Below are 13,047 nucleotides of genomic sequence, written 5' to 3' on the forward strand. Positions count from 1 at the left end.
GAATTCTTGCCAGCAAACACTTAGATATGCCAGAGGCGTGAAATTGTGAATGAAGGACGTACAAACGGAAAAAGCGACGACATATGTGATGTTGTTTTTTGTGGGAAGAGGGCTAAACATAATTAGATGTTCTCGGTATCGTATGGTCAATTGTCGACGCAAACCGACAGCGCAATATTTGTTGAAAACACATAGTATGGAAGCACAACGGATTTGGATGAACGAGGATACATGTGGTCTGAATCGTATGCCTTATTTTTTTATACATATTCGGCGTTGAAAACTTAACTATACTAAATAATGCGTATCCGAAATATATGCATATGACTCGTGACTCCGGATAACCTAATACCAATCATAAGGCTGACTTACGTCACTGCCAAGGTCCGCCTTGGCAATATTTCCGGTCTTCAGTTCCGTGAACTCCACCTTACCGGAAGCATCAGATACTCTGAAATAACGACACGTATATGCGTTGATGTGCAAAACACGAAGTTTTCATTTGAAATATACAATAACATTGTGAACAACATAACTGAAAAGAGTGTTAGATAAAACATTGAATATTGGTTGATAAGATCAAACATTGATTATTGGTTGATAATCATGAAAGGTGCTTCAGATGTTAATGGCATTGACATGATGTTTGGAAGAAAGGAGTCAGTCACGCCGGCTGAAGGTCAAGGTCATAATTCAACGTCAAAATCTTGAGCCTAGGCTATTAATTTCCCGTACAAATCTCATATCCATATTAACTAGTTTTCATGTAAATAGGTTACAATGTTTAGTTTATTGAGACGATGCGAACACAAGCCGGCTGAATGTCATAATCATACTTCAATGTAAACGGTTCCCTTAGATGCTGCGGGCATGTTATGTTATTCACACCGGCTCACGGTCAATGTCGTTCTTCAATGTCAAAATGTCGAGCCTCTTTTTCATGTCCGGAATATATATAAAATACTCATAAAAGGAGTTACTTAAAACTGGGTAACAACGTTTATGCCATTGAGACGATGCGTAGACATTAGTCAATCACGCTGGATCAATTTCACCGTCATACTTCAAGGCCAAAAGTTTGAGACTCTTTTGGGGTCTAGTCCATATGTCCTATACCTATAGAAGGATATTCATTCAAGTTGCCTTCAATATGGAAATTATTGTGCACTTGTGCAAAAGGCATTCTTCAGCCATGCCGGCTTAAAGGCAAGTTCACAATGCAACGTCAAAAGCATTAGCCTTCAGGGGCGTAGCTGCTATTAGGCACAGCAGGCCCGGGCCTACTTTTTTTTTTTAAACATGAAACAATTTAAAATGATTCAACTTCGAAATACACATTAAATTGTTGACCCTGATGGGGGTGAGGTGTTAGAAATCTGCATTTCATATTCACACAATCCTCCGACAATGGATTATGGTCTTGTTCAAAGTACATATCTTCCAATTATTAACTCTACTTCTTTCTATGTGAATAGATTCTAGCTCGCTACTTTTCACGTGACTTGTTGTAACAAGTTTACATAGATCTACATGTAGATCTACTTGTCTCACTTCCAACAGTATAGTGAGTTGTAATCGATTAACATTATTATGAATATTGCTGGGCCAAGTGTGAGGTTGCGCGCTCCAAAACCGTTTTAAACCCCCAATGTTTTGCATTGACCGTTCCAAGGCGGTGACCCCAGCTTTATTCTTATTTGTGTTTATGTTGATTTGGATTGTGCTGTATTGTGCTGTTTTGTACTGTTTGGGCAATCGGTCACTTGCCTTAAATAAAGGGCCTACTAATTGTTTATAATAATAATTCAATACTACTCCAGCAGCTGGAGTTTCACTTCTTTATATTGTTAATACGCGATTTCTCCCGTTCAAGCCCTCCTTTTGCCAAGTTTCTGCAACCCGCCAGAGTGCATTATAGAAAGAGTTTATGCAATAATAGACATACAGACAGTGTAATAGGAAATAATTCCCATGGTTTGACTAGTGAATAAGTGGAGGGTTACACTTTTAAATGTTTTTTTGTTCCATATTGTTTTGAAATTTCGTTATCTTGTATAAAGATAATACAGTATAATTTAGTTCTCTGACATTTTGATAAACCAGTAAAATATCAAAGGCCAAAGTATCATCTTATTATTTGTCTAGATATGCTTTAAATTTCACCACAGGCGTTATAGGATTTAAAAAATTTCCAGGGGAGGACCCCGAACCCCCCGTTTTTATGTATCATATCCGGGCCTACAGCTAAAAATGCTAGCTGCGCCCCTGGCCCTCATGTGTGTGTCCGCTTCATAACTTGTATACTCTTATGAAGGACTTTCATTTAATATCTGAGGCGTTGTGCAGTGGGCATGAATCAGTCATGACGGGTCAAAGTTAAGGTTATCATTTTTGGTCAAATAATGGAGCCCCTTATTTCTTGTCCGGTGTAAATCTTCTGCAATTACTGAAGTTGTTTTTTTTAACTTGGCTATAGTGTTTAGGCCATTTGGACCATTTGTAGAAGGCACCACACTGGCTTAAGGTCAATGTCTCACTTGAAGGTCGATACTTTAGTCTTATTTTTTATTTGATTTGCTTTATATCTCCAATAACTACGAAAAAGTAATGTCATGCGTTAACTCAACATCAATGTCACCACTTTAATGTAAGCCCCCCCCCCCCCCAACCCCCAAACCTCGGCGGGGGATATAGCTGTCTTTTTTCTGTGTGTGAAAATATCAACTGTTAACTCATTATTTTCGTAGTGGTCTATGTAACGCATTCAGAACAATGTTTAAATATAACGGAAATCAATTTAAATAAATGCGAATGACGCATTACATGGCAAACAATGATCAAATCACAGGTTGTTTATGTCCATTAATTTTACAACTTTTAACTTGTATTATTGCGTTACATATTATAAACTTAATAGTGAAGCATATTGAAAACAATAACATAAGCAAAACAGCAAAAATAACACAATACATGACTCGTATTACTCGAACGCTTACAAATGTATAATTATGAATCACGTACACAAATAATGTACATGTACTAAGCTACGCTACAAAAGAACGCACACATTATATTATAGATGAGCAAATAAAATGCGAATCTAATTAACAATAGCTTCATGCGCTTCGATAGAAAATGTGTCGCTCCGCTTTCCGGCTGTGTATCTTAAAGTGTGGACCAAATTGATTATTATACTCGGACATGTGCTTTTGTTTACTCGGGCATGTGCTTTTGTTTACTCGGGCATGTGCTTTTGTTTACGATTGTAAATGTAAACCCGTGCTTGTTCGACTCTATTGTTGATTGACAGGTATCTAAAGCAATTTGACAATATGTAAAAATAATTTTTCAAAGACTTCCATAAGTATGAGATTGCAGCAGAAGATGTGGTCAATTAATAGGACAGAAATATATCAGATGTACGCAGGGACAGAACACCCTAATGAACGGGCAATGTATTGTTTGAATCTTGTGATTTAGGCGACAACTCAGTGCAATCGTAACTGCAATCGTAACTACACTCCAGCGGCTTGAGCATTGCGAAAATGTCTATGTTTGCTGCTTTCTGTGAAGTGTCACTGTTTTATAAGCATTAAAGCGAGATTAAACGATTTTGTCAAGTATTTATGAATTTATATAAAATGTGTAAACAACTTATTATACATATATTTAAATATAAATGTAAACAAGACTATTGCCAAGCAATATATGACCCCTACCGGCTCCACCATTGTCAGAAGAATTGTTTGTTGACATAGCAACCAGAATGTTTGACGTAGGAACAAAGTGAAATGACGTGCATAATGCCCATACTGCCATCTATCCATGTTTCAAGTTTCATGAAAAAAATATTAAGAACTTTTAAAGTTATCGCAGGATCCAGAAAAGTGTGACAGACTCACAGACTCGCGGACTGACGGACACACAGAGCGCAAAACCATAAGTCCCCTCCGTTGAAACCGGTAGGGGACAATAAAAGTTAAGAAGAACATGTGTCGAAAAATGCGAAATAAGCCAGATATTTAATTCTGAAATCGGAAATGTCTGAACAATCGAATTCGCCAGCATGTATACAATGCATGTACGATGTGAATCTAAATTTAACGGTTCATTTTAAATTCCTGCAACGATATATATTTATACGACACACGAACACTAACTCTGATCCTAATAAAAAGACGAGTGCTTCGGTTATTGTAGGAAAATATGTACGGAATATCTTCGTCACAATCGGCTCGGAGCGCTAATTTGTCTTTGCTGCATTTTATGAAATTCGTCTTCAATGTATACTTTCTCTTGCCTTTTTTGTGTAACATATTTTATCAAAGTATTACTATTTAACACATAAATCATATAATCTCGCTTTAAACAAAACTGCATATTTTCTACTCTGCATCTTAGGATGGCGGACGAAAGCAGGTAAGCCTTTCAACTCTATACGGGAATGATCTGTATGGTTATTTTAGTTTAATTCATCTTTGTTGTTTTGATTTATACAAATGAATTCCATAATAATATAGTTGCATTATAATTTAATCACTAATAGTGCTATTCATTCAAATTTCTATAAGCTTAGAAACACCTAGAAATACTGAGTAAACGTTTACACAGCATTAATTTTATTGTTTGTATTCCTGAATTTACTCATTTGAATTATGCAAAGTCAAAGACCAACCCATATCATATTGTATAAGCACTTTTCTTAATACGATGCTATGTTGTTGTTTTGTAAAGTAAAGCAATCGCAGGCCTAATATAACTTGCATGGAGACAGAGCAAAGTATTGCAAACAATTGGCAATTAACAATTGCGTACAACATTTGTACAAGCGATCACACTTACCTTATCCTGAAAAATGCATTGAAATAAATAAAACTGATTAAAAATATTACTGCAATTTATCAATTATATGAGAAGTATAAAACCTCTAAGGCCTTTAAATGTTTTGCAATCGCAAACTCAAACCTCAAAATAGGAAATAACATCAATGGTTTAGTAGTGTGCATTAAGGAAAAAAATAACATCTGACATTTCATGTTTCTTAGAATGGGTCCGTAATCGCCAATATTAAATTATTTAACAATACAAATTGACAATGAGTCACAGACACGAATGCCTTCCAGATAAGATATTTGACGCATACAAATCCACGATATATGCTGCATTTGACATGGAAGAGCCATAATTCAGTTCTGAACATAAAAGCCATGCAGTTGTAAAACTTAACGCCAAGCACTTAAAGAGCAGCTGAAAACACACGATTTTGGGACTATATATTTTATACTGGAAACCAGCCAAAGAGCCATAATTTTGCTAGAATTCTTCTCAGCAAGAGCTACATATTATGGCCATTCAACTGTGTGTGTTTGTGCAATAACTAACCAGTTGTTAACTCTTTCAGTGCTGGAACCGAATTTTGAAGGCCTTTGCAAACAGTTTGGATCCAGATGAGACGCCACAGAAAGTGCAATTCTGATAGTATTCTTAGAACAAAAAATCGAAGAAAATGCTAATTTTATAAATTCTGCAGACGACATTTTAGCAGACGACAAATTTCCCAACAGGGTAAAAGAGAGGTTGAAAACATAAGCTTCAGGACGTACGGACATCAAAACGAGCTGACGGAATAAGCTTAATGACTCCAACTCCATGGGGATTTAAAAAAAAATGCTTTGACTTCAGAAATATACGTAAGTTGTTGTATATTATAAAAGATACGAATAACGTCGCTTATGTCATTATCAAGTTTATAAAACAGATGAAGAAAGATCTTTGAAATTAGAAACGTTAAAAAAATGCAGTAATGGAAAAGAACAAAGCTTTGACTTCAGAAATATACTTAAGTTGTTGAATATTTTAAAAGGTACGAATAACGTCGCTTTAACCATTAAAAAGTGTATTCAACAAATGAAGAATGATCTTTAAAATTAGAAACGTTAAATGCAGTAATGGAACTGAACAAAGCTTTGACTTAACAAATATACGTAAGTTGTTGTATATAATAAAAGATACGAACAATGTCGCTTATGTCATTAAAAAGTTAATTAAACAGATGAAGAATGATCTTTGAAATTAGAAACATAAAATGCAGTAATATAACTCAACATAAAAACATTGTTAAAACAAGGACATTATGTTGTCCTAATTCTAACAAATGGTTGGAATATATAACAACGTAAGGTCCCACGATTCCCACTGATCCATTATTAAACATGAGATGGAGAATTATGCGATGGAGAACTACCTTAGTCATTTGGTCTGGTGTTGAGTTTGCAGCTACCTATTTCTGCTGTGATTAAAATGCTATGATTAAATACCGTCCGTCCGACAGATAAATTCCGTAGTCTCTATGTTTAACAAGTTTCACGTATCGGTGGTTGATGTTCTTATTATATATAAAACAACTAAAGGTATCTGATTAAGAACTGTATTAATTCATGCGTTATCCATACCGGAAAAGCTTCTTCTGTCCGCCAAAATCAGTGTCATCACCGTCGTCGTCTGCGTCCTCTTGTAGGTAGCTATAAAACTCGTGCTGGAAAAGAGAACGCCGATGAGCAGGGTCAAATGCTACCTTAATCGGCAACTTTACAGTATACAATAAAACCCGAAATCATCTTTGATAATTATAATTTTATATTGTACTAGTAGTGACAACACTATTATTTAATGACAAAGAGGTAAATGCAAATACATTTGTATTAAGATACGCTCTTATGTGCAAATAAATGTATCTGCATGGCCTTCACACATAAAAAGAATGCATCCCATTGAGGTAACAAAACGCTTTAATAAATTCGATTTAAACACTAAAGAATTTCATCTCAAACATACGTATAAACCTGCGTCAGATCTACTTACGGCCTCGCTAATGCTGTGTTCATCAACCGTCACGCCCTTGGCTTTTCCGGCACGCTCTCCCTCGATATTCTGCAGGAACTCCATCGCCTAGCAAAACACAGAAGAGACCATGGTCGCCAAACAACACAGAGAAGACGATATGGTTACATTGCTACGCACCGCAGAGTATATGGTTGCTTAGCAACACGAAGTTGAATATATGATCACATAGCACAAAATTGTTGCTAAGCAAACAACGTGTGACAATATGGTCGTTTAACAACACGAATTACAAAATATGGTAGCATAGTAGCATACAGTAGATATATGGTCGCCAAGCAACAAGCATTTGATGAAATGGTTGAATAGCGAAACATATAAATAATATTGTCGCCTAGCCACACACATAGAAGAATGGGGGTGTCCACTAACACACAAACAAGAATATGGTCACATAGCAACAGGAAGAAGACACTTTGAATTTCTTGCAATAATAAAGATAAGGTTGGCTAACAAGATGAAGAAGAGAATATGATTAAAAACATACAGTAGGTAATATTGATGCATATCCAATACGTTTCCCACGAAAAACTACACATGGGGTAGAAAACAAAGATACTTACAACAAGAGATTAACCATAACAGAATTAACAAAAGAAAATGCATCATATGCCAAACAATTTACATACTATACTTATATTGACCTCCAACACATAACAAACAATAAACATTGCAAAAGGAACAACAACCGGTATACATTATACATCTACATTTAAAAGAGGATATCATGTCATGGTAACATACAGTTGACGTAACGATACAACCTACACTTTAAAGATACATACCGGGAGTATTACATCAAGCCAGGTCGAGAAATTATTATGATTGTATGGCATTAAACAGTAGAGAGTAAATATGCAACGCACCACTTAGTATGTAATATGGTTGCTAAGCAACACATGGTAGAGACTATGGTTATTTAGCAACACACAGTAGACAATGTGTTTGTCTAGAAACACAAAGCGAAGAGAATATTAAAGAATATAACTTGTTGCAAAGAAATACAAAAGAGGAAAAAGTTGCTTTACAGAAACAAATATTTCCAAGTTCGTCCATAAAATGAAACTATTTTATGATTACATGAAACTAAAAACAAAAAATCAAATCACGATGACAGACACATACACAAAATACATATTGTTCAAACTTAACACATACAGTTTATATATCATACTTGACAAATCAATAGGCTTCCTGACCAAATGACCTTACCCTGGCCTTCTCGAATGGGCTGGCGTGGTTTCCGTTGAACTGGTAGACAGTGAGTCCGGCGTCCAGAATAAACACGTCATCGGAGTTCAGGCTCTTCTTGTTCAGCGGCACCTGGCGTAAGCGGATTAGTGACGTCATTAGTCAGGCCATTTATGTAAATGAATGGCATTATAGAATGAGCGACACAATGGCGTGTTTCTCTTTAGGTAGACGTATTTTAAATTTTGATTTAAGCTACTTTACTTTACACAGTATTTATTTCAATACATTTATTTGTCCAAATATCATGTTCGTAAGTCTAGAGCATTGCCTTTCCTCTGCGTCAGCCGTTTTTAGACTGCAGACGAACACTTTAAAATGATAAGAAAAAAAGATGCTTAATCAAACATTATCGACCTATTGGAAATCTATAGAAACATGCATCCCCCACATTGGCTGTCCGTTGAAGTGGCAGCCATTGTGTGAATACGTTTTTTGTCACTGTGACCTTGACCTTTGACTTAGTGACCTGAAAATCAATAGGGGTCGTTTGCCAGTCATGATCAATGTACCTATGAAGTTTTATGATCATAGGCCTAATTATTCTGGAGTTATCATCAGGAAACCATTTTAATGTTTTGAATCACTGTGACCTTGACCTTTGACCTAGTGACCTGAAAATTAATAGGGTTTATCTGCCAATCATGATCAATGTACCTATGAAGTTTCATGATCCTAGGCATAAACTTTCTTGAGTTATCATCCGGAAACCATTTTACTATTTCGAGTCACTGTGACCTTGACCTTTGACCTAGTGACCTGAAAATCAATAGGGGTCATTCGCCAGTCATGATCAATGTGCCTATGAAGTTTCATGATCCTATGCGTAAGCATTCTTGAGTTATCATCCGGAAACCATTTTACTGTTTTGAGTCGCTGTGACCTTGACCTTTGACCTAGTTACCTGAAAATCAATAGGGGTCATCTGCCAGTCATGACCAATGTACCTATGTAATTTCATGATCCTAGGCGCAAGCATTCTTGAGTTATGTCATGATCAATGTACCTATGTAGTTTCATGATCCTAGGCGCAAGCATTCTTGAGTTATCATCCGGAAACCATTTTACTGTTTCGAGTCACTGTGACCTTGACCTTTGACCTAGTGACCTGAAAATCAAAAGGGGTCATCTACCAGTCATGATCAATGTACATATGAAGTTTCATGATCCTAGGCGTAAGCATTCTTGAGTTATCATCCGGAAACCATTTTACAATTTCGAGTCACTATGACCTTGACCTTTGACCTAGTGACCTGAAAATCAATAGGGGTCATCTTCCAGTCATGATCAATGTACCTATGAAGTTTCATGATCCTAGGCGTAAGCATTCTTAAGTTATTATCCGGAAACCATTTTACTGTTTTGAGTCACTGTGACCTTGACCTTTGACCTAGTGACCTGAAAATCAATAGAGGTCATCTACCAGTCATGATCAATGTACCTTTGAAGTTTCATGATCCTAGGCATAAGCATTCTTGAGTTATCATCCGGAAACCGTTTTACAATTTCGAGTCACTGTGACCTTGACATTCGATCTAGTGACCTGAAAATAAATAGGTGTCATCTGCCAGTCATAATCAATGTACCTATGGAGTTTCATGATCCTAGGCATAAGCATTCTTGAGTTATCATCAGGAAACCATCTGGTGGACGGACCGACCGACGGACGGACCGACGGACCGACATGTGCAAAACAATATACCCCCTCTTCTTCGAAGGGGGGGGGGGGCATAAAAAAGAAGACAATCGGCCCAGAGGCGCTGACCTGAAACCCGAATGAACAAGACTATTCTAAGAAAGCGAAGTTGAAAATACTGAAAGTACTTTATGAAACATAGATATTAAATGTCTAGGCACATTTTTTGTTTTCAACTCGTTTGAGATATTTATTTTAAAAATTCTAACCGAGCTGACTCATGAATATTGGACAAACTAGAAAATCACCATTGATTTTTTTAAGGTACCAAACATCTGAACCTCGATCTATATCAAACTTAAATATATGTGCACAAATGTGCAAATATAGAAGTTAAGAAGAAATTTGAAAAATTATGATATCAAAACAACATTTAAACTATTTTATAATTTAAATCCACAAACAATCTGTAGCATAAACACATTATTTTTGCAAGAAATTAGCAAATTAATGATTTCAAAACAACTGTCGAAACCAGTTTAAAACTGGGCCGAGATATCATTAGAGCAAATGTTCTAACCAAGTTACATTAAGATTGGACAACAAATGTGACTCCTGGAGTGTTAACAAGATTTTACAAATTCCACATAAGGACAAATGCCCGCCCCTGGCGGCCATGTTTTTCAACGGACCGGAACCATTTTCGAACTCAGCAAAACTATCATAAGATCAAATGTTTTACCAAGTTTCATTAAGATTGGACTATAAATGTGACTTCTAGAATGCAAACAATATTTTATTAAAGCCATATAAGCAATACTGCCCCGCCCCCTGTCGGTCATATTTTTCAACGACTAGGGACCACTTTTGAACTCAGCTGAGATTGAAACAAATTTTGTGACCAGGTTTCATATATTGACGACGGACGACGCACGACGGACAAAAGATGATCTTAAAAGCTCACCATGACAAACTAAGTTTAGCTAAACAGACAATGCGAGTCTGTTTATGCGTGTTGGAGTCGGGTCTGAAGGTTGAATAACCTTTTTTCAATCTAGCAACATATAATGCATGTGGAAAGGTCAATTGCAGTCCAGACTGTGTCTCTATACGAGTGTACCTCTCTGATCTGCAGGTTGGCTCCCTTGCCGAAGACCTGCAGCAGACGGGTCTTGTACTTGGTGGGCTCAACGTGCCGGAAACCAGTCTCCGCGCCACCCTCCATCGTCCTGCATATGGATGATACATGTTAAATGTATTTTTATAGGTGTGGTGATCAGCCAATAACAACAGGTTTGTGATTTAACTCATTTATGCCTAATGGACTCTTCTATCCTTTTAAATTGGATCAATTTATTTGCCAAAATTAGGTATGTCTAGTAAGTTAATTTCTAAATTTAAAATATTTCTAACAGAAATTCCTTAAAGCAAACAGCGCAGACCCTGATGAGACGCCGCATCATGCGGCGTCTCATCTAGGTCTACGCTGTTTGCCAAAACCTGTTTTTCTTGACGCTAGGCATAAATGGGTTAAACAAGACAGAATTTCGTAGGTTTGCGTGCTACATAATTATTGTGAAAAGTCTCAATAGATAGCGTACCGTTTCGTTTAAGTTCATATCACAAATAAATATATCACAAATAAATATGATATGAGTAATAAAACAATACAAAGCACTTTCAACAGACGATTACAATTTACCGGAAGTCCGCAAGTGGTACTCACACGAGTTCCTTGAAGTAGCTTCGGAAGAGCTCGGACTCGAACCCCTGAACCTCGCGATGCTGCACGGCCTTGTCGTCCAGAAATGTGTCTAGCTCCACCGTCTTGTAGGCCGCCGTGCCGTACTCGTCCTTAAACACGTGAAACACGTGAGACCAGAGCAACCATAACCATACAGCACGGAGACTCGTCTTAGAGTTCAGTCTTTTTTGTAAAAGTTGGATAGTAATATGAGTAACACCGTCGTATTAATAAAAATACGAGCTGAGGTGTCTACATGTTTAAGGGTTTTTATAATCGTTATTTCTAATGCATTTTACGAATAATAAAGAAGTTAGGTTTAAGAAAAAACAACAACCTAGGATTGGTTCGCTATCGTACCTATGATTTACCACGTTTTCATTTTATTAATATGGAAACACAGTTAATGATTTAACAGACGTAATATGGAATACACAGTTAATACGCCAAATGAATCATGTATATCTGATATGAACGAGCAATTTAGAAGTAACAACTCCTATGTACATATTTATTCAAATAACTTTAGGTTTGTGAAATATATTTTGGGGCATTCGTTCAAAATAATTAATGCAATTAGTTCATAAAATGTGCACTTATAAATTAAAGGGCGCAGCATCTGGTCTTACAGTCCGCAGCTGTTGCAATGTTTATTTGATGCATCTATATGTTTGGATAAATAACGACTAAATGTTCCGATCCAATACATGGTTGCACAGTTAGAGTGATGGAGAAGGTATAAAAGAAACTTGTTTTAACGAGAATTAAGTATAGAGCTGCAATCTTGATAAAAACACTAAACAGTTTGAACCATAACACATACGATATATAATTATTAATAAAAAAGTGTGTATCTCCATCGCACATACACACTGCCCATGTTGATTAAATTACCATCTGTTTTATCTCGCAGCTACTTGCTTTCTTACGTGGCGAATGAACAATAAGATTCTTGTAGATCTTTTTTATGTAGCAGCATGAAATGGCTTGACTTTATGCGGAATTAACTGGATAATCCATAAGCATTCCGCACATTCAAGAAAAAGCTCATTTGATGAGACCTCTACAGCTAAACAATTTATAACACCCCGATAAACATGTTCGTCACTAGTAAAACAATTTAGAAACAAGAACAAATAAGCCTAGATCTATGAAGAAATTATATGTTTGATATCGTACCTATGAAAATGTACATACCTTTTCGACAAAAATTGCAGATATACATGTCATGATGACTTTTATAAAAGATCTTAAGAATGAATTACAAATGCAGATACAAAAATCAATGCTCTAAAATTGTATCGCAAAATAGGGCAGCAATCTGTATTTATTTACATGTAGCGGCTTTTCAATTAGACGCAAATTGCACTCAATTGTTGTCGGCTCAAGTACCCCCGGTACTCGTAAGTATACTACAATATACCCATGGTACGGAAAATACGCTAAAAGGCACTCGGCCATACTTCAAGATACTTTTTGGTATATTTCCCGTATCCCGGGTTCTTTGTAGTATACT

The 13,047-nt window shown here is 36.4% G+C and overlaps 1 protein-coding gene across 1 annotated transcript in view; it reads right to left on the reverse strand.

Annotated features, from left to right (window-relative positions):
- Positions 1 to 13,047, reverse strand: part of LOC127880929 (gelsolin-like protein 2) — a 31,033-nt gene that overhangs the window by 2,186 nt on the left and 15,800 nt on the right. Inside the window, exons 7-12 of the mRNA XM_052428448.1 lie at positions 11,514 to 11,641; positions 10,908 to 11,016; positions 8,113 to 8,223; positions 6,862 to 6,948; positions 6,453 to 6,535; positions 373 to 451 (exon numbers count right to left, since the gene is read on the reverse strand). Coding sequence (XP_052284408.1) covers positions 373 to 451; positions 6,453 to 6,535; positions 6,862 to 6,948; positions 8,113 to 8,223; positions 10,908 to 11,016; positions 11,514 to 11,641 — 597 coding nt within the window. The remainder of the gene's footprint in view (positions 1 to 372; positions 452 to 6,452; positions 6,536 to 6,861; positions 6,949 to 8,112; positions 8,224 to 10,907; positions 11,017 to 11,513; positions 11,642 to 13,047) is intronic.

Source organism: Dreissena polymorpha, chromosome 1, assembly GCF_020536995.1.
Source record: "Dreissena polymorpha isolate Duluth1 chromosome 1, UMN_Dpol_1.0, whole genome shotgun sequence".
Lineage (NCBI taxonomy): Eukaryota > Metazoa > Mollusca > Bivalvia > Myida > Dreissenidae > Dreissena > Dreissena polymorpha.